The sequence below is a fragment of the Silurus meridionalis genome, chromosome 16 (genome assembly GCF_014805685.1).
Source record: "Silurus meridionalis isolate SWU-2019-XX chromosome 16, ASM1480568v1, whole genome shotgun sequence".
Classification (NCBI taxonomy): domain Eukaryota; kingdom Metazoa; phylum Chordata; class Actinopteri; order Siluriformes; family Siluridae; genus Silurus; species Silurus meridionalis.
The window spans coordinates 8,628,085-8,654,963 of NC_060899.1; the positions used below are offsets into that span (position 1 = coordinate 8,628,085).

The 26,879-nt window shown below is 34.5% G+C and overlaps 1 protein-coding gene across 4 annotated transcripts; it reads right to left on the reverse strand.

Annotated features, from left to right (window-relative positions):
• Positions 1-11: 11 nt before the first annotated feature.
• lemd1 (LEM domain containing 1) lies at positions 12-10,905 on the reverse strand. 4 transcript variants are annotated; one of them, XM_046869085.1, is made up of 10 exons: positions 10,406-10,905; positions 8,269-8,380; positions 7,493-7,627; positions 7,276-7,337; positions 4,898-4,963; positions 3,795-3,872; positions 3,416-3,523; positions 3,151-3,240; positions 2,761-2,825; positions 12-606 (listed from the first exon to the last, which is right to left on the reverse strand). In XM_046869085.1, the coding sequence occupies exons 2-10, from the start codon at positions 8,348-8,350 to the stop codon at positions 312-314; spliced, it is 981 nt and encodes a 326-aa protein (XP_046725041.1). In that variant the 5' UTR covers positions 8,351-8,380; positions 10,406-10,905; the 3' UTR covers positions 12-311. The 4 variants fall into 4 exon arrangements, with proteins under 4 accessions (XP_046725041.1, XP_046725040.1, XP_046725039.1 ...); XM_046869084.1 differs by lacking the exon at positions 10,406-10,905 and adding an exon at positions 9,912-10,387 and having other exon boundaries at positions 3,437-3,523; XM_046869083.1 differs by lacking the exon at positions 10,406-10,905 and adding an exon at positions 9,912-10,386.
• Between the last annotated feature and the right edge of the window lie 15,974 nt (positions 10,906-26,879).

The following is a 26,879-nucleotide window of genomic DNA, read 5'->3' on the forward strand; positions in this document are numbered from 1 at the left end:
ATACTCAGAACTATTCAAAACATTTATTTATTCAACATGACAATGGAATAATTAAAAAACAAAACAATACAATACTCCTGTGGGTAAGACATGGGCACCTGTGGCTCTCCAAACAACACTTCACCAGTTCATTTGATTGATCCTGAAGTAAATAGACAAAAGATAATATCCAACAAGGTAAAATCATACACAGGAAAATATAACAGATCAAACCACACTCATCTAGATTTATTTGACTAGAACAGTGAAAACCCTGCAATCCTGCAGAAATTCTATGCAAAAAGTCCAATACACAATAAAATTCAGGTGTCTCAGGTGTGTGTGTCCTGAGAGTTAGGGACAAGTGCAAGGTCATCGCTGCTCGGCTCCTGACTCAGGCTGCTTAGCAGTGTGCTGAAAGGATTCTCCAGTGGCTCTTCCATTGATATGTACATGACGTACAGCAGAGCAACCACTAGAAAGAAGACCACAATCTGCACCCACAGAGGAACCAGACGTTGCTGGATCTCCTGTCTCTCCAGTGTGGCAGGACTCAGTGGGGTGTCTGGGTATTTGAATTGTACGGGACGACCTGCTGCTCCCTTTATAGACCGTCTCTTGGTGGCACTAAGGAACAAAAAATAAATGGGGGTGGGGGTTTGAGTTAATGAAAAATCAACAGTAATAAATTAAAGCCTCAGGATGTAACATTTCATAATTAACTGAATGTAATTTGGCTCCTTTCTGGAAGAAAAATGTTACTGCAAGCCACTTAAATAACATTTTATAAATTTGTGCTGTGCTGTGCTCTGACTTCATTAATCTCAATACACAGAATTCCAGACTGTGTTAAAGTAGCATTAAAAAGCAAATAGCAATGGTGGTAAGCCAAGTTAAATAGTAAGAAAAATAAAGCTTGAAGACCAGCTAAAGATATAAATAAACCGGTATAGACTTAACACACAGGTGAAAGAGAGAAAAATCGCAACAAGGATAAATTGGCTGACTCGTCCATCATCCAATCACTTTCAACTCTCAATATCAAACCTCAGCACCAAACAAAATCAATTACCATTTGTTATGAGAGTTGTGGATGAAAAATTGTTTTGCTACGTAAAGATAGAAGCCTGAACCAACATTGTTTAGCTGCCAAGCTATAATAAAGTAATGCTGTGTTCACACACACACATCAACTGATTAAAAATTGCTGTTTTAAAATGCAGTTGAGAATGCCCCAGAAAACTCAGGCCATTTTTGAATTCACAATCTACTGTCTGCTTCAAAAAGACGTTGTGTGTGTACACAGCCTTACGTGGCAGCTTGTCCAAACACTTGCGAGTTGCAAAGGCATTTCCCACGACTGTCCCTGACAGAAATAGTTTTCTCCCCGTTCCTGCAGTATAGTGCGAGAACCAGACGGTGTCAGACGGTGATGCAAGTCCAGTTCCAAGTGATTCCACAAAGCTAGGAAAGTGTTCAAAAAGAGCTGCGATATTTGTGGCAGAAATAAATATTGGAATAACACTAGAAATTCTACCTCTGTCTCTTTTCTGAGCTCTGGTTGCATTTTCAAAATAAATTACCCATATATTTTAGCATGTTTATTCAACATATCCCTATTTATTAGAAATAAGATTAGGCATATCTATTTATTAGAAATAACATTAGACATAATAGACAACAGACACAATATCATTTATTAGGCACAATAATTGTAAGATTGTGTAGGGCTTCCCTATGCTCTCAAAACATTTAAACTTCACGGCTTTTACAGGAGATTCTGTGAAAGTTCTTTGGACAGCCGATGAACAGAGAAGTTATATAAGCTTTAGTGGCCTTTCAATCAGCTCATCAAAAGGCTGAAGAGTATTTATATTCAAATCACTGAACAATGTTGGAATTGCAGCAATTGTTTTATGTGGTCCTTTATATAAGGGACAAAAACACTACATTTAACTGTCATTTTTAATACTTGGTTGTAAATCCTCTGCAGTCAATGAGTCTGGAAACCTATAGACATTGAGACACTGGGTTTGGTCACAGGTGACGCTCTGCTTCTTTATCTTGCCAATTGTCATGAGGGTATAATTTTCAGGGAAAGAATTGTTTTGTAAATCAACCACAGTTGTTTTCTGTAGCCTCTGAGAATTGAGCTGACCAGTTCATTCTCTCCTTTTTTTTTTTAAATGTACCAAATAGTTGATATGGCCACACCAAATGTCTGGCGAGATTTAGATTTCGACCCAATGACAGCTTGCCTTATTGGCATGACATCTCTACGGACATCATACTGAGAGTTAACAGCCAACGATTCCAAATTCAAATGCCACATTCGGAATCATCTTTAGAGCTTTTATCTCTTCAGTAAGAAAATAAAACTAGTCCATTGTGCATATTTATATAAAAATATAAAATGTAATTATTATAGTAATATAAAATAACTTAAAGATCAGTAACTTTGTTCAAATATTTCTTAATCTCTCTCTGTAGGTAGGCGAGTTGGTAAGTGTCAATTTAAATGAAATTAAGTAGTTTGGGAAGAAAAGAGATACATAATTCAGTCTTGACCATGATAAAGTACAGAAGTAATTTAGAAGTAATTTTAGCGATCTTTCACCACTAATGGCATTTGCATTGTGCAGCAAAGCCAGAAACTTAGTACGAGTTTGATAACTGCTACACAATAATCCCATTTATAAACAAAAAGACACACACTGTAACTTTATACATAAAGAACATTTTGCATAATGTTTGCAATGGATTTCTCCTTAATGGACTCACGTTATACCAGTTGGTGTCATTGCAGTATCTGGAAACATCTCCATCAGAACATCAGTGACTGATTCCTACAACAGAAGAAGAAATAGAAAAGGATTACCTGATGCAAGTTGACAGCAAAATAAGGTGAGGAGTAAAGACAGAGATATGACAAAGTGGACAGCAAGCCTCTGGCGAATGACAAAAAGAAAATACTGAAACCTCTATGGTTGGAAATGTTGCGCTAATCACAATGGGTTGTTCTAGATGAGCCACAGTACACACGTGAGGAAAAAGGGAAAATAGTGAGTGTTTAAATAAGAAGAAAATTAGAAGTTAAACTCCTGCAAGAACACAAAATGTGCACCCAGTTTGTGAGGAAAGAGAAACACATTAAACAAAGAATTGAGTTACTATCGCTGGTTCTATTGTGGTTGGTTGCTTCTGAAGGGGTAAACACTCAGGGGTCAGATAGAGAGACTCATTCACTGGGCTTCTGTTGAACTGAAACTCCCAAAAAAAAAAAAACAAATTGGCACACAAACAACTTCACATTTTACTGACATATGCACTCAGACCAAAATATCTTGTAGATATTTACAAAGCTGCAGCCTGTAATTTTAGCTAATCCCAATATGTGTGTGTGTGTGTGTGTGTGTGTGTGTGTGTGTTTACTCACACATTTAATAGGATTACTGACCCATTGTGCCCTGCTTGCCAGTGGTGTCTGGCTATAGCTTCTCTCAGTCTCTGCTGACTTTGACTGAGGGCTCAGACGATTCTCAATCTGCAGGCCATATAGGCACTCAGATTAAAATTCTCATTCACAAATAAACAGGGCTTAGTGAACGCTGCACTTTTTTTTTTTTTTTTTTTTAAACATGCTTTGTCCACCACACAAAGACCAATGAAACAAAACATTCTGTACACAACAAAAATAACACCATGACATCACACCACCAACACCACAACGCCATACCACCACCACCACACAGCCACACCACCACCACCACCACACAGCCACACCACCACCACCACCACCACACAGCCAAACTCCCCTCCTCCACAAGTTGTGTAATACTGAATGACAGGGAGCGGCTCTGGAGGCTCTCCAACGATCCCTCTTGATTCTTGCCCTATAATTAATATATCTACTTTAGTCACAATTGCAACTAAATTAGCAAATATTATACTTTATATCCAGACAGCATGAGCCCCATTAAAACAAGACAACATAATGCTTTAGTACTTTGCACAAATGAGTTAACCCAAAGAGCAAACACAAAACCCAAGATCTTGTGACAAGCATTATAGGTTCTATTTGATCTTTTAAAGTAATTTGAGTGTATTATTGCTGCTACATACACCTTTAGTGTAGATAGGTAATAGTGACACTGTAGCATGTTGCTGTGGTAAAGAAGGAATAGTATACAACAGAGCTAGTCATGGGTTAATGGCATACAGGAAAGACCAGACCAAGTAATGGATTTATTTGCCAAACCTCTCAAATCTTGATGTTCATATATAACTACCCTTAACATATGTGCCACCTTCACAGTGCATTCCATACACAATTGTACAACACTGGTAAATCCCACTAAGAATCTTGCTTTCAATAAGGCAATTATGGAGATTGTATGCAAACCATTTGACCTTGTCCTATCTTGATGGTTGACATATGAGGACATTCTTTGAACAGACCAGCATGTGGTGCTGTCCAGGATCCAGTAAGAGGAGCTCCAGGGACAGAGGAAAACCTCAATTTCACCTTGGTGATTTGTTCTGACTTTACTATGAGAGAGACATGCTGTCAGTAACTCTATGACAACAAGATGATTTTAAGAATTTTCTGCAGTGATTCTCTTTGTCCAGTGGGTCACAACTTCCAATTCGGATACCCTTCAGAATGTCCTCTACTATGGAGAGCCTTGAATGCCTTGGCTCCAATTATGGACATAAGGAATGATTTAATAGTCAAGTTGATGAGTCACTTCTGGAATCCCCACTGCTTCATTATTACAGTAAAACAAAAAAATACTTTTCTCTCGATAGAAGTTTTTAATACTAACAACACATTTAAGTATAATGTGATTAAAAAGTGAACAAAAAAGTAGTGGATTTGTACCCTTGTTACCACCATGTTAAAATGCTGTTACTGTACCTGTCTCATAGGGGGGGCAAAGCACTGAGGATAAAATGTTTCGTTGCTCTGATATTTCAGCCCCACCTATGTGTACAAAATTAAAAAGTGCATTAATCTATGCAAGAAAAATAAATAAATAAATAAATAAATAAATAAATAATAAAAACAACCTATCAGCCAGATTCTAATGAGTCTCCAGAGCTGGTCTGTTTCACTTGAACAAACTGAATATTATATAGATTGCATTTAAATTGTATTTTATTTATTTATAGAATGTTTTAATTTAATTGTAGTACAGTCTTAATCTAATTAATCTGTAAAAACTTCAAAAGCACAAACAGGTTTTTATCTCAAATGATAAACAAGAAAAACCAGGAACCATCACCAGTGTTCGGACCCTTTTCTGTGTCATTTAAAACCAAACTCGATTAAAGCCCATTTTGCACTGATTATCCCAAGTGCCAATGATTAGCTTTTGTCTGTTGACACATCTCCTTTTAAAAGAGGAAATTCAGGAGAGAGGAAAGTCACAGGGCTTCACTGACTCCACAACAGCCAATAGAGTTTGTGAGAGTCTAAAGAGTGCTTCAAAGTTGTCTAGGTTTTCTCTCTGCCAATGTGCCTTGACTTATTAGAGGTTACACATTTCTAACCATCACTTCTTGGATTAGTGCCAGGCTGAGTAATTTCTTACTGGCCTGCAGCAGTTTATTCTGCCTTAAATTTAATGCCACTCTCCCCCTCAGGAAGCTTTTATATATATATATATATATATAAATTATACTGCCGTTAAGTAAAATAAAGCATACAAAAATTAGCTTCTGGGACAACTCACTCACTCAGGGTATCAATATCTCCTGCACAGGTGATGCAATGGCCACAAAAGCTAGTGCAGCCCTCAACATTTAAAAATTATTATTTTTTGGCTTAAAATCAAAAGTCTGAAAAGAGAAGAAGCACAGACACTCAAAGTATAACTCCAAAAAGAGATGGTTCAGGGTTTAGGCTAATTAATAATAATCGATATTTAATTAGAACTATCTGTTACTGTAGAATAAAATATGCTCTGTTAACCAAGTGTTAACTGAATTTTAACCACTGAATTTTACAAAGGTTTTTTGAACATAAATACACCGCTTGTCTATAAGCCGCAGGTGTCTACATTGAAGCTAATGAACTTTACACAGGTTTTAATAAAAGACAGTGTATGTTACACGACTTGTACCTAAACAGTAGCCTACCAAAAAAGTAATTGTTTACTGTCTTCCTCTTTCCTTTCACAACAATTTCTTGTTCAAGTTTTTCTTTTGGCATCGTCGTGCGTTTAAAAATCACCATTGGTGAAGCTTTTCTCCCGATGCTGTGCAGCTCAGAACTTAGGTGAAGTGCGTTTTTTCATGCCCGGTTTTTTCAGCATGACGAATGATTCGCTTTTCCTGTAGACAGTCCGAGTGAGCGGCAGGTCAAACATCAGAGGAACATCATCCATATTTATGATGTGGTGCGGCCTGATTCAGTGGATCGCATCAGATTTAATATAAAGAGTTTCATTGGTTCACCTGAACCCGTTCAGCAATTTCATTGGTCTAATTTTATGGGGCTCCGTTTTTTGGCTTGAAGTTTGTGAAACCGGGAAAAACCCGGAAAATAAATTAGCCGCTTCATTGTTTAAGTCGCGGGGTTCAAAACGTGAGAAAAAAAGTAGCGGCTTATAGTCCGGAAAATACGGTACTTTGTACAAATAACAAAGTAGTTTACTGCACCTGACTCAATGTTAACTTGGCTTTTAGTGCCATGCCATCTGATAGTGTAACCGTAACAAAATGCACACTGAACATGCCCACAAACAACAAAGTTGAAGCATCAATAAACCTGTTTGCCTTTAATTTCCCAATACCCATAGGTTATGTATAAATGCCTGTCCAATGCATGCTAGACCACTGCTCAGGATCATTCCTGTCCACATACAGGACACAAAACCATAAATATTCTCTAGAGTTACACCATTCGATAGTCCTCTCTGTCTTTTACAGGCAATCCATTATAATCAGAGAACATTTTAATTAAGGTCAATGGCCAAATCAGATTCTTGGAAAAAAATCCCTTTCATAGATTCTTCAATCAGATTATTACCCAGGCTACTCAAATCTTTTTGCAGTCTGGCTGCATGAGTATTTATTTATTTTTTTTTATCTCTCCATATTTTTTAATCCTTTTAGCTACCCTGACTAAATGTAATAAACAAATTCTCATTAAGCTGGTCAGTTTATAAGTTCCATCAGTTGTTTCTGTCCAGAATCCAGATCCATTTTACATAGTACAATATTTGAAGGATATATGTGCCAGAGTTGTATAGGGGAAAAAATAAATAAACAAAAATAAAAAAAATTACATACCGTGCTAGGATTCAAACTTTGATCTGTAATGGACACACTCTCTGGGCCGAGCAGCTCTGATCCTGTACAAAAAGTGTTGGTTTAAAAAAAATAATTTAAGAATTATAAAGGTCTTTTTTGCAATTCATTACAGTCTCAGAACTACAGCACAGATGTGTAAAAAGGTTCAAGTTAAAAGGGGGTTTAGTTAAGAACTAAATGTAACAATAGTCCATACCAGACTCCTCCTCTTCTCCCTTCTCCTCCTCACTATCAGAGTATTTCCCAGCATCATCTTTACTGTTAACACTGTTCTGCAAGTGCTGTGTCATCATCCTGTACAGCTTCTTCTCATACAATGCTCGAGTGCTAGCTACCGCCACAAAGACAGAGACAGAAAATTTGTCAGAATCCATACGTGCAATATTCACCAACAGTGTAATTCTAAGGCCATGAAATAAACCTGCTTTCATTGCCCAACTCATTTATGTAAAATGTTAGTCACCGTAAAATTATTTACTCCATTATGGTTACAAATCTACAATGAAAAATAATGATTATTTTGGTCTTAAATATTATTCTCTAGCCTTTAGCACGTCAGAATATATTCAGTAATAGCATTTGATGAACAGGATCATAGTCGGCACTCTTTGTTCAATCGATGCACATTTGTGCTGAAGTAATCGCTTCACTAACTAAATCAGTGAGTTCTGTTGTGCTGGATGTTTGTTTTTGGTTTTTTTTTATTTGCATTTTTATGAACATTAAAACATTTTGCTGAAACATTTTCTTTTGCTGTCTCTACAGTGTAATAAGCAACATCAATGATTTGACAGTTGGTATTTATTGAGTGTTTCAAACCGCAATGATTAGGCTTAATTGTGCATCCAAACATCTCTCCACCTTAGTTTTCTTTCTTTCTTTTAAATAATGAGCATGTAAAAGAAGGTACTTATTGCAATTCTATTTAACGTATATAAAATAATTCATGTTAGAACATCAAATCATACTGACCTACAATCGGTCCAGCTTTGACTCCATACCGGAGCAGTTTGTGTTTTAACTGATTATCAGTCAGTGAGCATAGGTCTACCATGTCAGAATCCTCTCCTCCCTTTTCCTCTTCCTGTGGTCTCACACACACACACGCACGCACGCACACACACACACACAAATATTCACCAAAAAATAAAAATAAAAATACAACTGATTTGACATATTTGTAGAAAAAAATTGTTGGAAAACTGCAAGTTCTTAAAATACTCAAAAGTTTGGAAATTGAATTTTAAAGTGGCAATATTATGTTTATGATTATAAACTGTAAATCCAACACACGAGAGGTTTTTGAAACATGACCCAGATTCCCCTGCCTTGTGCAAGGGTCTCTCTACCACACGTGCATATGTGTGGGTGCACGCACACACACACACACACACACACACACACACACACACACACACACACACACACACACAGTAATGTACTGATATTACACTCTGTGGCAGGTGGATGTATAATGAACAGCTGCAGCTCCTGAACTCATGTTTCTGAATTGTAAAAAGCAAAATGTAAACACTTTTAGTAGCGAAGTTTGAAATGTTATAGTAGCCAGTTAAGTTAGACATACAAAAAAAACCCCAAAGCCCAAAGTAATGAACTTATCAGCACATCATTGGTAGTAAAAAAATAAATAAAATAAAAAATACGCTAAAATTAAACAAATGCGCTCCTGAGAGTTCCTGTGCCACCATTTGCATGTTTAGTTGTGCTGCAATGGACCGTCAGGGGCAAAGCTAGAAACGGGAAAATTCACTTATATTGATGAAAAGCCTTTTCAGCTGCTGGTACTGCATCTGGATCTGTTTCACTGCGAGAAGACAATTACTGCATTTCAATAAAGGAGATTATAGAAAGGCTTCCTATAATTGAAAAGTTGTTTCTATAAAGGAACAAGATGATGTTATTCAACACCACCACAATGGTCCAAATGGTTCTGTCCATCAGGTACACGTTTTGGACTGGTCACAGCCAAGATAGAGAAAATGAACCCTAAGGATAATTTATAGTCTCACGTCAAAACACAAATCCTCAACACCAAACAGAACATTGACTTCTTTCTGTAAAAAGCTGTTTACTTTGGGTTTACACACAAAGCTTAAAGAAAAAAATCCCATACCAACTTACTTTATATATTTGTTTCTATGGTGTCCTGTTAAAACCTCTCTAAAAAAATAATAATAATTAAAGAATATATATATATATATATATATATATATATATATATATATATATATATATATATATATATATATATATATAACAAAATAAATATAAATTAATGAGATGGTACATTTGAAACACTTCACAAATGTCAAACCATAAAACAAAGCCAGGAGTCCAGGAATCTCTTTTCAGTGTTAAAGTGAAGACAAATCCAAAGCAACCATGACCAAAGTGATCAGATTTCTTACTGCATTGTTCTAGTGATCCAGTTTGACTGTTTAATATAAATATCGGGCTTTAACTCAAACCTGAGTGCGACTTTAATCTCCATTTTAATCCAAACCTGAGTGGAAATTTCAGGAACAGAAATCTTTCATCAAGCCTGAGGAATCTAAAACTCCCTACCATCAGGATTTATTAGGTGATTAACTTACATGTCCATTTTGTCCCTGTTCCTCTTCATCACTAGAGAAATCAGCAGATTTATTGGCCACATGTTGCATGTAAACCTGAAGATAAGCCTGTTTTTCTCTCTCAGAAGGCGCTAATTCCACACCATGGCTAACCAACTCCGACTTCAGCCGCTGCTTCGAAAACCGAGAGGGATTTTCCACAAACACCGGCATGACAATGCTTAGAAAACTGTTACTTTACTAACACACACACACACACACACATACATACTCTCTAATGGTGCAGGGACCCGGAGTGCATTTGCTGCTCTTTTAAGCCGCTGGTAACCAAAAACCCCAGTGAGCTAAAAGCCCACAGAGTCTCACATTGCTAACAACACATGCTGTAGGGTGGTGAGAGGAGAACAGGTGCTACACACACACTCAGCTCACCAGCCGTGTCTCCCTCAAACAGTTAATAGTCTTAGTTTATATCAAATAAAGTATTTTTTATTTTCTATTATTAGCCCACTCACGTGTAAACAGAGCGTCCTGTGCCGTTTTTTTCTGCAGTAAAACTCGCCTCAGCAGCTGACAGGAGCAACATACGGGCTTTCACACGGGGTTTCGCGCCAATTTGTAATGACGTCATATAGACCCCTGTACTTTATAAAGTTTGGTTATTAAAAAAGAGTGTGGAATAACTTATATCTTTATATTTCAATTAAAAGAGATCATTTTCCACTACAAAGTTAAAAACGAATATATCAGTGGATTACATTGTTAACTTTTCTTATTTAGTTTGGGCAATTTTTTTTAATTGATAAACAAAAACTTTCAAAATCACAGCTTTTCTTTTCACATTTCTTAATTGAAATTGACATATTTATTACATTTATTAGATTGGTTAAAAACAAAAGAATTTCTTTTATTTCAGAAATCTAATTATTTCTGTAATGTTTCTACTGTATAAGTCTTTCCTCTGTAGTTGGTTGTGATTTATTGATTTCCTTTTTTTATGTTTATGTATTTGATTATTTGTTATGTATGTATTTATATGTATATGTATGTATTGTCCTGTATAGGTTCTGTTTGTTTAATTTCTTATGTATGTTTAAAAATATGTTTGTTGTTGAAATTTTATATATATATATACATATATATATATATATATATATATATATATATATATATATATATATATATATATATATATATATATATATATATATATGTATATATATATATATATATATATATATATATATATATATATATATATATATATGTATATATATATATATATATATATATATATATATATATATATATATATATATATATATATATATATAAATCAAAAAATAATAATAATCAAATTTGGTTATTAACATAAGTTCTATTTTTTCTTTCTTTTTTGTGTTCAAATATTATTAGTAGTAGTAATTCTCAAACAATATTTTGTAGTTGCTGTTAATGAAGATGATCATCTTTTTTAAGGATTTAAGAATATCATTTTTTAACTCACGAAAATAATAAATGATAAAATAAACGCACTATTATTATTATAATAATAACAATAATAATAATTGTTATTATTATTATTATTATTATTATTATTATTATTATTATTATTATTATTATTAATATAAGTACAGATCGGTCCAGCTTTTGTTTTTTATTTTGCTGTTGTTGTTGTTGTTGATGATGATGATGATGATGATTATCAAATTTTTTAGCATTTGTTTGTCTGTTTGATTGTTGGAATATACTTTTTCACAATTTCAAAATAAATGATAAAATGAACTTACTTTTATTGTTGTTGTTGTTGTTGTTGTTCCTGTCGTTCTTATAGAAGAAGAAGAGGAAAAAGAAGAAGAAAAAGAAGAAGAAAAAGAAGAAGAATGAGTCCAGTTTGGTCAAATTTTTGGTTTTCAATTTGTTGTTGATGATGATGATGATGATGATGATGATGATGATGATGATGATGAAATGTATCATCATCATCATAAACCTAAACTTTAAATGGTCAACCTAAAACAAATATTTTGTTGTTGTTGGTTATTGTGATGATGATGATGATAATGATGATGATTATTATTATTATTATGATTATGATGTTATATTTTAATCTAGGATTTGATTGTCTGTTTTTTTGTTAGAATATCCTTGTTCACATTTTCAGTTATTGTCTTTGTGACACAATATAAACTATAAAATAAACTATTATTATAATAACTATAATTATATATAATTATTAAAATAATGTCCACACTGGTCCAACCTCTAAGAATAAAAGCATTCAGAACCTTTATCTTGTGAAATTGGTGAAGCATTTCTCTAATATTGTGATCTAACATAGAATTATTAGTTAATTGTTCTCTGTTTTTTTCACAACTGATTATCCCAAAAGAAAAAGCTGATTTTTAATACTAACCGTAGAATATTTTTGTTCATTTTTGTTATTTATTTTTTTGTTGTTGATTATGCGGAGGCAAAAAAAAAAGTAACCAATGTGAAAAAGGATATTCTAACAAACAAACAGAAAACAAATTCAAAATAAGAATAAAGATGAATCATGTTGTTAACTCTGTTCTTTTATTTACAGTTTGTTGCTTTGTTACTTTGGTGTTACCTTTGTGACTCACGGCATTCTATTAAATAAAAACCAGATTAGTTCAACCAGCTGCCAGGACACAAGCTGTTTATTCATGTTCGTAGCAAAACTCAATTATTCAGTAGGTAAAAGTCACTTTCAGGAAACATTGTAAACAACCAGTGTATAATAAACAAAACTGACAGTGTAAAAGGGTCTATATTTACATTATAAGAAATAAAAGGATTTAGGATTTTCTGAACCAATTTCTTGCAAAACTAATAAGATATTAATTTGTGCTCTAATACTGTACATTTTGTTATTTATTTTTTCCTTTTTTTGCATAAATAATTGTCCCTAAATCAAGGAAGCCTAATTTAAACCTTAGAATAATCAAATTCATTCAAAATCAAATTTATTTGGGTATTGTTTTTATTGTTTTTTTAATTTAGTATTTGCAGTTTGTCATAACTTTGCATTATGGTTATTATCGCTGTGACTCACAATCCTTCTATTAAAACAATCCAAATAAGTCCAAACAACTGCCAAAAACACAGGTGTTTGTTCATGTTCATGAATAAATTATCCCAAGAAAGGTTTCCATCTGATTAACAAATTAGATGTTGTTTGTTCATGTTCATGAAAAAATAGCCTAAGTCACTTTCACCAAACAGTGTAGACAAAAAAAAGGACTTGTGCTGTGAAAGGAATAAGAATAGAAATGATAAGGAACTGCTGAACTTTTATTTATTCATTAATTTTTAGTAAGCACTTATTTCCAGTTGGGACAACCCCACTGCACCACTGTGCCATCACAATTAGAATTTATTAGCCAGAACAATGTTCCAAAATGTAATTTACACCATAACATTGCTTTTTAAATTACACTCAAATATTTCATCCTATTTTAGATATTAAATCCCCAATAATTCAACATAATTTATTAATATATTCTGCATTAATCAAATGGTGAATCAATATGGAATTGATTTAAGAATATTGGAATATTTAAGATTTAATATCGAGTTGTAGTGGAACTTAAATGTTATTCTTCTGGATTTCACATACTTCTTTGTATGTTGCGATTTGTGATATCCTCCAGATAAGAGATACACAAACTAGGGCCTGCATGCCAAAGTTGGCCTGTGGTGACTTTTGACATTTTATTTAAAATAAAACTTGAAAATGTTTTTTATTCATTCATTTCTTTATTCATTCATTCATTCATTCATTTACAAATAAATAATATGAAATCATAAATAAACCAAAGACACTTTTAATATAATACAGTTTGGTATAATGCAACATTTATTTATTTTTGTTTCACGGTCAATCAAGTTTGATTTCTGTCCTTTCATAGGAAAAAGTTTGTGCACCTTTGCTCTAGAATACCTGGGTAAAGTCTATAGCATTATAAAGCTCTAAAAGTGCAGGGAAATCTGGCAGGAAATAAAGTAGAAAAACACAGAACTGTGTAAGTCTTTCTGGCACTAAATGATAACAGCCAAACTCAATACCAGAGCAATAAATCAAAATGAAAACATCAGTACTCTAAGATAGATTGGGCTCCCAATAAGATCAAATTGCAACATACAATATGCATTGCAAATATTTAATATATACCACTAGGCTTGCAGCAGGAGCTTCTAGAATATATTTATTGATATATGTATCAGGAGGTTTCAGTGGCCTGATCATCATTTGTTTAAATCCATTAAATCTTTAAACAATAGCTTTACAATCTGTGAAACAGACAAGGTCTGCTTTTGGTTGGGAAAGTATTTCTGTACAGATTCTAACCTGAGCTGCAGATGCTACCAAGGACCCTGTGGGTATGAGACAGCATGTCCCAAAAACTCTCCATACATTGGGGAAATTAACACTTTATAGCAAAATGCCTTCCAAAATGTTTGTTATATTATATTATATTATATTATATTATATTATATTATATTATATTATATTATATTATATTATATTATATTATACTATATTATACATTTTAAAAAGTCTTTTGGAATGCCTTTTTCTAAAGAAAAACATTGTGGTTGCATCAGGAAACTGACATAAGGTTGTGATGGACTTTAATTTGAAACATGGCAAACATCATACACATGACACAGCTGCCAAACTAGGAGCCAAAGCTGGAATAGATGACTCACAAAAACATGACTCACAAAAAATGGCAATCATGTAGAGGAAATGTCCTGATCAATCCTAGAAGTTCTGTAAAAGCAAAATGAAAAATAGTTTGTTAAAGAGGGCATACCTGACTTATGGGCCTTCACCTGTGAAATATTAAAGTAGCATTTTCTGAACAAGATGAAATCTCATTGCCATTGAAGAGACCTTCTGTCAAAATGAAAAGGTTGAAAGTGAAGACTAAGGCACATTGTCCGAAAGTTAAAGATGATGCAATTTTATAATTTAGGGTAAGGGAGTAAATTTATATCTAGTAGATTAAACATTCAACATCCCTCTACATCCCCACTGTGGATCAATAATGAATATTGGGAACTACATCACACCACTCAGAAAGTTTTTGTACAAGGCTGGTCTTTAACAGTCACTATGAAGAGGTTACAGGGTACTTTTCCTGAGTGTAGATTGAAGGTGCACAATACAATAATTTTCGAGTTCTGCTGACTGTTTTAGAAAAGCCCTGTAAAAGCAATAGAGTGACCCAATGAGCAATGTTTTTGTTCTGTTCTTTTTTTATGTTTTATTCTTTTGTGTGTGCCAAGACCATGATTGAGATATTGTATTGGGAAGTTTCAAAGGACTATGTGTGGTGCAAACTTAATGCAAGTCACGCCTCACTAAACACCAGGGCATCTAAAAAAGCATCTAAAGAAGATTGGATCTTGTTTTTTGTTGTTGCAGTCAACATGGATGATCCAACCAACCTGATGAACCTGAAGCAAATCTGCCTTGAGGAATGGGTGAAAATCCCAAATAAATTTGTAATAAAATATTGTCTGGAATCTCTGTGCTATTCGTAATGAATGCCATTTGTAAAGAATCAAGATAAATCTGTTGACTTTTAAAGGTGTTAAATACATTTGAAAGAAAATGAATATATATCACTTTGTATCTATATTTATATCAGGCATAAAAGGTAAAAATTCTGTTAACTAAATAGTGTAAACGAAGCATGGAACAAAGCTATTTATAACTTTAATATTTGCCCATAATTTGATCCACAATATAAACCCAACAATGTCAGTGTCACATATACAAGAGAAAGGATTGCTTTTCATTCTCATTCTTCACACACTCTGAGCTTCAACTTCCATGTGGACTAAGCTGCATTTTGGTTATTCATCAAGCTTATATCTTCCTGATGCATTGCTTTGCCCAGCTCCAAGCAAAAGGATTATCCTGTACTACAAGACATTTTAATGGGCTCCAACAGTCCAGAGAGATCTGCCAGCATGGAACGTGCCGGGCATTACAACTGCACTCGTTCTCCCTCATGTCGCCAGGGAGTGGAGGCGCAGATGCCCCATTCTCCTCTGCTGTGATGCTTCCCGAATATATCATACTTATTCTCATTCTGAAAATTTAATGTCTCTCCTGTTGACCAGATTAGAGAGCTACTGTGACGCTCATCAGCATGCATTGCCTGTGCATGTCTTCTCCCTCTTCAGTGTTTATTTATTCTCTTACTGAATGGATGAATTTGCTATCCTAGGAAACCATGATGCAAAAGAGGGTAAACTTGAATGTGAATGTGTTCTTTACATTTGTGCAGCTAAATGCAGAGGCAAGGCCAATACAATCAGCAGTCAAAATTGCAACATGAAAATGGCAAGTAATTTTTAAAAAGACAAAAAATGTAATGTTTGCGATTTGTTTGTGTGCAGGTCTGTAGTGGAACAGGAAGCCAGTACAATACAATGAAAACTGAGGACTCTACGAATAACATGCCCCATGATCAAGATTACGCAGGTAATATAAAGCAGTATTTTATAATTAATGCTATATAATTAATGCTATTAATACTATCAAAAGAAATAGGCAATCTGGATTGTTTATTTAAAAATGATCTTTTCTCAGTAGAAACAACTAAAATTTAGATTTAATTTAAAGATCCATGCTCCAAAACAAATGAAATTGTGGAGAGACAATTTTTTCAGATTATTTTTTCAGATATTTCCACTTAATTTGATATAGCACCCCACAAAATTCAGGTAAAAACAATCTTTTAAAGGAAAATGATGAAAAAGAGAGGAAAAATACCATAAAATGTTTACACAGTGCTTAAATAATAATTCATTAAAGCACCCCCTTGCATGAAATATATGTTTTTGGGTTAAGGTTTAAAATGTTTTTAAAGGATGATACTAAAAATCTATTAAAGTCTATAAAATGTATTCATTTGCAAGATGGTCTCTTGGATTTTTCAAATCATTCCACAGGTTTTTGACAGGATTTAGATCTTAGCTATTACTTGGCCATTCTGAGCCAAGACTTTGATTTTGTTCTTCTGAAGCCATTCCTTTGTTGACTTGTATTTGTGCTTTCAGTTGTTAGTGTGCCGGAAAGTGACATTTCTCTTCATCGTTAGCTCTCTAATAGAGGCCTGGAGATTTTGACACAAAACAGATTTGGAGCTATCTTTGATTTCCTTTCTCTTGACCAGAGCATAGATCTAGCCGAAAAGAAGCATACAATGATTCTTCCACCACAGTCTAGTTATTTACTAGATACATGGTGTTAAATGGGTAAGATCTGTCCTCTTTTTGCAACAAATATATTTTTTAAAATTATGCCCAAAATGTTCTACATTGGCCACCGCTGACCATAACACATTTTGCCACATGGTTTGAGGTGATTCAGGTGGGCTTGTGTGTTGGTTTTTATGTGAAAGGGTTTCTGTCTAGTACCTTACCCAGTATCTCATATATGTGGTGAAATGAGGCATGCAGGTCATTGTTTTGCACCTATCTTTGTGGTACCCCAGTTTCTCATTGGCAAATGCTCTTATCCAGAACAACTTACAACTGAACAGTTAAGGGCCTTGCTCAAGGGTCAACTGGACTTGGGATTTGTCTTTAAGGTATTCTGTGTAACATTTTATCTCTTTACCCCTTCTTATGGATATCTTTGGTCAGTGCGAGCTTTGTCAGAATTTTGTGGACCACGGATTTAGCAAATGGATGAAGCCAACAAGACAGAAAATATCATTAAGAAATGGTGTATCTATGCACACATAAAAGCAAGTGGGAGCCAAAGTCTACTAAAACCCTAGGATATGTATTCCGTGATGGCTGAAGAGTTGAGTTCCTTTTCAAATGATAAAGATAAATGAACTGCATAACAACTTCCTTAAGAGTGTTGGTTCAAATATAAAAGCGAAAAAAGTACAAGATACAAAATCTTTCCAATTAGTCTTCTATCCCTTTCTGCTCTTTATAGTTGATTCATTAATATTAATATATTATTCTTCTAATTCTTTACTTCTTTGCCCTTTAAATATCTCTCTCTACCAGTAATTAAACAATATCTTGTGCAATATTGTAATACTTGTGTGGCTTTCTTTATTGCGATACTGGGAGTTGTGAATAATTCGTATGAGCTCAGTTTCACTCTTGCCGATTTTCCACTCCGTATCTAATGGCTTTGAACCCTACATGACATATTAAAAGAATCACATAGGAATAGAAAGCCATAAAACACAGTTGTGATTCATGAAGCATTTCACTGAACAACAACAATAAACCAAAATGCTAATAAGTTGTTCTGCTTTGAGCGCCTTACAGCGCTGTCTTATCAGAGAGCATATGCAGCATAAACCACTTAAACCAAGTTGCAGGCAACCCAGAAGATTAAAAAAGCTTGTATCAACATAAAAAAGGAAAAATAAACAACAAAAAATAAATTATTCAACTTTTGTTCTGCGCTGAAAGGTTTGAAGTGTTTGTGTCTGATTATTCTTTGAAAAATAACTCCTCAGAGACGGGTTCAGTTTTTTTATCACTCCGAGCCACCTCCGAGCTCCTCTTACAGCTTTAGTTGTGAGATCTGACTGAAAGTCACTTGGTCCCACAAGCCATTCCAAACACGCTTTGATGCAACATGGTGCCCATGCCAAAGAATAAAAGGTACAGTGCTAATCAAAAGGTTTTTTTTTTCAGCAGTTGCTATGGCGTGGTGAATGCTGTGGGAATTACACAAACATTCATTTTCAATTCAACACTAGAGTTCTTCTTGGCCTTTTTTTCCTGTCAGACAAAAGCCATGAAAATGACTTCACTGATCATAGCTGCTGCCAGGGCAGCTCAACAGATTCACATAATCTTTGTGCATCTACAAAGGAAACGTGTTTGTCGTAATTCAAAATGACACACAAAAAAATATTTCAATTCCATTTCAAATATATTACATTATTAACTAAGTAGATTTTTTGTTTTTTGCCAAAGTTTTAGTAAAGTAGAAAAATCCTCTTATAAATTGTGTTTAAAATATATACTTTATGGAGTACTTATTTTTTTCAAGTCAAGTCAAGAGGCTTATTATTGTTATTTCTACTATACACAGTGGGACACAGTACACAGTGAAAATGAGACAACGTTTCTCTGGAACCCTGGTGCTACACTAAACAACATAAAGCTACAACATAGAACATAAAGCTAGATAAAGTGCATCGAGTGCAACCGAGTGCAAACAGTGCAGACAAAAAACAGTACTGACAGACAACACAAGACAGTGTGGGACAAATTCACATAACGCAAGATAGCGTTGACCAGTAAAACACTGTATACCTACTTGCAGTGCCACTGTAGTGTTATGTGTAATTTTACATAGTTGGCAGCATGTAGTGTACCGAAGCCTATAAAACTGAGTTCTATATCATACAATACAATGTTACAAAACCAGAGGTATTTACAGTTCATAATTTTATGTCACGCTTTGTGCACACATTTCTGCTCCATTATTTAGTTGGTATAAATAGTAGATATAAATCTACTGTAAATATATTTCTTATTTTATGTCTTATACAGTCTTGTTAATTTATAACCAGGATTTCTGTAGCAGTGGACCTCTAATATCTTTTATATATTAAGATGAAAATGTAGTTGATTAGGCTTTAAAATGAAAACAGTGAGCCTACTCCAGAGGACTGTAGGTTTCAAGTTTTTTTTTTCAAGTTTCCTTGGTTTATAAATTATAAAATATAAAACTTTTGCACTTACATTTATCCATGAATCCTTTTTACATTTTATAAAAGAATCCAGTCTTTTTTTTGCCTTTTTTAAAAAGGAGCCACAAAAGCACCATGGGAAAAGCACAGTAATAAAATTCTGAAAAAACTTTTTGGAGCAGAAATAAGAAAGTAGGAGAAGCAGAGATGAAACAACTATATACACCAAATAAACTCTACATATGTGTACTGGTTACTTTTCCAGTCAATGGTTGCAGGATAATGCATTGTCATTTAGATAAAAGAGCTTCAATTAAGTCACCTTACTTATCAAAATGCAAAAAAAAATGTGATCTTAGTGTGTAAAAAATTAGACTTTGTCCCTATCATGGTTGTTGGAAAAAGTTGCTGATTTGTATTTCAGAAACTGCTGATCTCATGGGATATTTTATAAGTCTCTTAAATGAATGATAAAGAATTCACAAATGCCGAACCTCGGAGCAGATGGTCTACAAGAGCTAGATGACAACAGCAAGACCACATCGGGTTACACTTCTGTCAGCCAAAAACAAAAATCTGAGGCAACAGTGGGCACATGATTACAGAAATTAGACAGTTGAAGATTGGAAGAACTTTGCTTTGCCTGTCCTATTTCTGGCACCAGTACTAATCTCATGGTCAAATTAACTGGAGTTACATGTTGTCTCAGTTCTGGTTTTTAATGTGAACATTAACTGAAGCTTGTGACCTTAATCGAGTTGACTTCATGTATTATACTGCTGCCACAATGGCATCGTTTAGATAATCAAATGAATGGGCAAATGCACAGGTGTTCCGATTAAAGTGGTGAGTGTGAGTAGTGCGAGGAACACGGATCATTTCAGTGGGTTGTTTATTTTGTTGTGTTATTATTGTTAATCTGATATTACTGAGCACTAAAAAACTATAGTAATGCCCACATACTACAACTGCAGTTTATAACCACACATCTATTTAACCTTCATGTAGTATGTATAAAGGTAATTTAGGATCACTTAGGTTCATGTAATTGGACCCTCACTCTATATCCGACCCTGTTATTATTTGATTTGGGATCATGTGCAAAGTTTGTTTCATTAATATATTAAATAGTTTACCTATACAGGTATTATGGCATTAATACATTTTCTAGTTCCGTTGTATGTGCCTACAATATCTCTTATAGCCATGCCGTCATGGTCAATATGTAATATACACTACATGGATATAAGTATTTGGGCACCTGGCTTTTCCAGTCATATATGGTTCTTTCCCAAACTGTTACCACAAGGTTCAAGGCACATTATATAGGATGTGGTAGCATTACAATGTTACATTCACTTCCACTAGGAGCCCCAAATCTGTTCCAGCATGACAATGTCCCTGTTCACAAAGCAAGCTCCATAAAGATAGGGTTTTTACATGGATCAGCATAGATTTTGATTGGCCTGCTAGAGAGCTCTGACCTCAACTTCATTAAATATCTTTGGGATAAATTGAACCACTGTCTGCACCCCAAGCCTTCTTATCCTACAGTAGTACCTGACTTTACTGATGCTCTTATGTATGAATGAGCTCAAATCTTTACACCACACTGTTAAATCTAGTAAAACATCTTCCCAGAATAGTGAAGGTTAATAGATCAGCAAACATGAACTAAATGTGGAATAGGAAATTCAAAAAGAACATTATGAATCTTAGGGTCAGGTGTCCACATTTGCTTTCTGTACTGATGATCATTTTGATAGCCAATTATTATGCCAATTGTAGCCAACTGAAGTGGCCAATTATTATGATAATTATTCTAATTCTTAGATTAGCAGATTGAATCCTGAGATTTCAGAGAAGGATTATCTGAACAAACCTAAATAATATTTACAGTGAATTATAGTGTATTTGAAGAACCCTTAATATATGCCTAATAATAATCCGCTTAAAATTGCTCTAAAAATTAATATTGTTAAATTTGGTGTTTTTCTTTCAGACGTTTTAGCAATTTCAGACATTTGCAGTCTGTAAAGTGTGTATATATTTATCAAAATGTGACATCAGCAGAATGTGATATTACCAGTTACCGGTAATATGAGAAAATTGAAAAGAAATGGGTTTCTTTCAATCAACCTGCTTATTTAGTCTAAAAAATATAATTGTTGGAAAATGCTGTTATAGCTAGAGCTCTTCACAAATATGATCACATTTTTTTCTTTAATTTGAGATCTTATTCTAATGTATTCTATTCTTCCAATAGCAGTTGATGCTTTAATCTTGAAAGCCTGCAAAACTTATCAATCAGTGCATTAAGACCAGATCCTGATGTTAATAAACCGAACATAATTGCCTTTCCCATGTAAATCTCTGGTTGCCGACAAGTCCATCATCTCTGATCCTATCCTTCCTGCCATTTTTAGTATTTGTATGGGCATTACATAGGGCACGCTTCATTGATATGTGAAGTAGCACACATCAAAGGTCCCTTCTAAATGGATGTCTTTAAAGGGATCAGCTGCTGGACTCTCTGCTCTGAGGAACCGTTGTGTTTTTGATCAGAATGAAACCATGACATGAAAAATTGGATTTAGCCAGTAAATAAAGGTAGACTTTTTTTTGTACATATTTGAATTACATTGCATTTGGTAAAGGCAGACTGTAAAAAAAAAAAATAAAATCAGGTGTTGAATAATTTTGTATAACTGCAACCTTGTATGAAGTACCAGCTGAAAGGCAAATCACAGGTTTATGCAATGCACAGAATGCACTAGTGTAACATCATTATTTTAATAGAAACTTTATCTCGCCATCTATGATTAATAATAAATTAGTTAAAAACAAAAAAAAGTCTAATCATTGACAGTGTGAAAAGCGCATTTATTTCAATTTGAAGAAGAATAGTTTGACTGTTTAAAGCTGCTATTATGCAAGTGATTACAGGTACTAACTTGTTGCCAAGTGTAACTATAAACAGACAAAAAGTATTTTTATTAAATTTTATTATTATAATATATATATATGATTCCAAATTGGTGCTTGACACAAACATTTTTGGGACACACTGTTATAGAAAAATAGCACATTCACTGTGTTTTTTAATTAAGAAAAGCAATTAGGCTTCACCAAGGACTTCAGCAAAACTTATGGTCTTTCTTAACCAAAACCAATAACACTGAAAGAAATTGAGCCTATAATGTAGGATGTAATCTTTGACAATGTTGAATATCAATTGTTTGAAGTTATTAAGGCAGTAACGGAGTACAAACTGATACAGACTACACATTTTTGTGGAAAGCCTCACTTGCGTAATACTAGGAATAAATCTGAAACATTCGTTTTTCACATATACAGTAGCAGTATAGGAACCAAGGCATTTATTTACTGTTGTTATAGTTTTTTTTTTAATCAAATTTTTTATTTTTTTAAAAACATTACAGATCTCTTGTTTTAAAGAATATTATGCTTAAATAAGTTCTGCAGAAGTTGCAGCGTTTCTAATTTCTATATAGTAACTTTCTGGCACGTACGTTTTTTATGATAGTTTAAATGATTCCCAATATACAGTGTACACATTATACAATAAATGTGTTTACGGTTTTTTAAATAATTTGCTGGTTTGTCTAAATGGATTGATTCTAACCCATGCATTTCTTAAATACCGTTGTTTTTTTTTTTTACTCATTCTGAACTAATACAACTGTGCTTAGGTTGTGTAATTGTTAGCAGTTTTCATATTCTAGAAAAATCTCTCTATATATGTAATTTTATATAAATATTCTTTATTATAATATTGGATGGTGAGCTATGGCCAAATATAGGAAGCAAATGGAAGAATACTTTACTTACCTGCATTTCCTCATCTTCAGTGTGTGATCATGAGAGACAGAGAGCTTAAAACTGTTAAAACTGTGTTTAAAAGACAAAATGTTTCACAATCTGTCCAGATTATGCCTACTGTGCAATTCAGAAAAGAATTACATTTCATACACATATACATATGCACATACATATATTTTTTTACCTCAAAGCAAGCAACATGGCTTGGTGAGTGGAACATAAAACCGAAAAGTTTAAACTTTCCTTAGAATCAGAATAAAGGAAGAGAGGGAGAGAGGGAGAGATTGGGCCCCAGCTTCAAGCGTCATTCTTATTTTCGTCAATGAGCCCTTGTGCTTTAGCTTTGGCTGTTTGCCCCTGCCTCTTAGATGGAAAGAATACAGAAGAAGGGGGGAGTGCTTTTTTCTGAACACCCCCACCAATACCCCCTTTGAGAGTAGAACTCCAACTGATATTTGAGCCACACAGCCATCAGGTACAGAGTTTTCATAGTCAATTTTTCTCATTTTCAAAATGTTCATTAATATGGAAGAAAACTGTGAGCTATTTTAACATCCTTTAACATATAAACATTTGATGACATACCGCCAAAATGGGCATCCATGTGGTACCAGAGAGAAAATTCACTTCATTTAGAAGTACTGTCTTCATGCGAGGGTTGTAAAAGAGATTTTCTACATAGTCTTTTTTTTTTCTTTTTCTTCGATGGCCTTTTCCTTGCAATCATTTCTTCAACCCAGGAAATAGGTTGTGAAGGGCAGCAGGTGCTCTTCCGTCCTCAGAGCCACATTCCTTTCCTCCTGTGCGCTTCTCTTCTTTCAGCCTCTTTTCCCGGTCCCACTCTTCTTTTTTTCAGCTCTCTCTCAAACGCTCTCTACAGAAATTCTCCAGGGCCCTCCAGGACAAACTGTAGTATTATTGGATAGAAAAAAATGAAATAGTAAAAGAGAATGAAAGAGCGAGAGAGAGAGAGAGAGAGAGAGAGAGAGAGAGAGAGAGAGAGAGAGAGAGAGAGAGAGAGAGAGAGAGCAAGAAAGAGAAAAATTGCAAAGAATTGAAGTTGGAAAAAATTCCATACACTGAGTCATCTTCAGGACTATCCGTCTGCTAACAGGAGGGAAATGAAAGGAAAGAGTGAAAGAGTACACAGACAGAGGGATTACTTGGCTCCCTCCATTCTCCTCTGCATCCCTTCACTGCTCCCTGCTTTATCCTCACAGCTCTCACTGCATCAGTACACACACACACACACACACACACACACACACACACACACACACACACACACACACACTTGTCCTTGCCCCCCTCTTCAGTCTCTCTCTCTCTCTCTCTCTCTCTCTCTCTCTCTCTGTCAAATAGACACACCAGCTTAGTTCATTACTATGCAGCGGCTTGCACTCGTTCTTTAGAAAGAGAGAGAGAGAGAGAGAGAGAGAGAGAGAGAGAGAGAGAGAGAGATGGAGAGATGGAGAGAATGATAGACTGTAAAAAATACAGATATATAATATATTCAGAAAATGTTGTTGTTTGTGGCCATTTGAAAAATAATGCTTTTTGCATTGCAAAAAAATCCTACTATATATTATTTACTGTGGCTCTCAAATATCACACAAAGAAAAACACAAACAAAAAGATTCCATGATGCAATGCAATGCAATGATTTCTCCTTCTCTGGTACACAGAAGACACTGTGGCAGTGTCCTGCCACCAAAACATTTAGTCCAAGTGTGAGTTGTCCCATGTTTATTATTCCATCTTCCACAGAAAACTGTCACAACCCATTGGCTATAGCCAAGCGTAGAGAACCGATTGTCTCATACTGTTTTCCTCATTTTCACCATCTCCCACTGTCTGCTGCACTCACCATGTAACAGTGGTGTGGCAGTTAAGGAGAGAAAATGAGTGTGCTGGGGTTAGTCCACCTTCACACTGCTAACAGGCTTCACATTAAAGCACTTCAGCTTCACACTAACAGCTAGCAGCTGCCCCCAATACCCTCATACCCCCAGGCTCTTTTCTCAAAGCAGCTGAAAGAATATTGTATAGGAAGTGTTTAAAATGTCAATGAGAAAGTTGGTGCTGTGTGACGTATGAAATATATTTTATTTAATAAACCATTATCAATTATCGTTTGCAATGCATTTTTTTTGCATTTTGCTTGGCATTTAGGATCATAAAAATCATGCTCATATGCAATATACCGTTTTTTGATGCAGTCATAACAAGTGCTTAAGTAGAGATGAACCAACTTTGTGTATTTGTATTTGCAGAAGAATTTTTGCTTCTTGCATGTATAATTGTGTTCTAATTTGCTCTAATTCGAATCATCATTCGAATTGACCCTTTTTTGTATTTCTTATTATAAAATTTCTATTTTATTTGATATGCTTGAGGAGAAGTACACACTTCAGTGAGTCAGATGTACACCTACACTTTGATGACATTGGGATTTAATTGCTCAACTTCAATCAAATCTTTAATGTAGCCTTCCACAAGCTTCTCATTATACTTTGCCCATTCCTTATCTTTTCTTTTCCTCCATGCATCTCTGTCAGATTTGCTTGGACACAGTTTTTTTAGTTTCAGACCACATACAGGGTTTTGTCATGGCCACTCCATTTTTTTTACTTTGTTGTTATTAAGTCAGTTTGGAGGTATGTTTAGAATCATTATACTCCTGGAAGATCTATAATGTCTAGAGGTTCTGCAACAGTATTTCTAGATAATCTTTCTTCTTGGCATCATCTTTTGTCTTTTTATATACTGCCCTTTCTATGGGGTCCAAGTAGGCTCCTTTTTAGCCAGTCCACACCAAACCCAAAGTGGTCTGTGGGCATGTTGCTGACCTACAATGGGTCCCAAAGGGGGGGCACTCTATTTAGTATGTGCTTTATTAACCCCTGGGACCTCACCTGGTTCTAATTCATGCCCCAGCAATTTATATAACAAAACAAAAACACAAGCAAAAGGGTTTTGCCAGAGCTACTTATAATTATTCCATTTATACAAACAAACAATTGGCGGTTAAGGTCTATGCTTTAGGACTCATCCTTAAACACTGATTTACAACTTCCCTTTCACACTACATTTACCTTTACTTTACTTACCCTTATCCAAAGCCACTTACAAAAGTGCTATCAATAAATCAATTCTGGTACTGGTCATTAGGACACAAACTAAAAATACCACCAGTCTAAAACTTTGTTAGGAAAAAAAATACTTTTAGTTGTTTAGTTTTTTGTGTTGTTTTTGAATTGCTAAAGTGAGGTGAGATAAGATAGAGAGATAGATAGATGAGAGTTGATTTGTCCATAGAGATCACAAGATTGTGATGTGAAGATGTAAACACTTGTAGTTAACAACAGTTTAGTTTTGCATGGATAAGATCCAGTTCATCACATTTGATTGCCCACAAAAAACC

Coding starts and splice junctions, on each gene's coding strand:
- lemd1 (XM_046869083.1), bottom strand. CDS start 10,103: ATGCCGGTGTTTGTGGAAAATCCCTCTCGGTTTTCGAAGCAGCGGCTG. Junction 7,628..8,268: donor CAAAGCTGGACCGATTGTAG/GTCAGTATGATT, acceptor TTGTGGCGGTAG/CTAGCACTCGAGCATTGTAT. Junction 7,338..7,492: donor GGGAGAAGAGGAGGAGTCTG/GTATGGACTATT, acceptor CTTTTTGTACAG/GATCAGAGCTGCTCGGCCCA.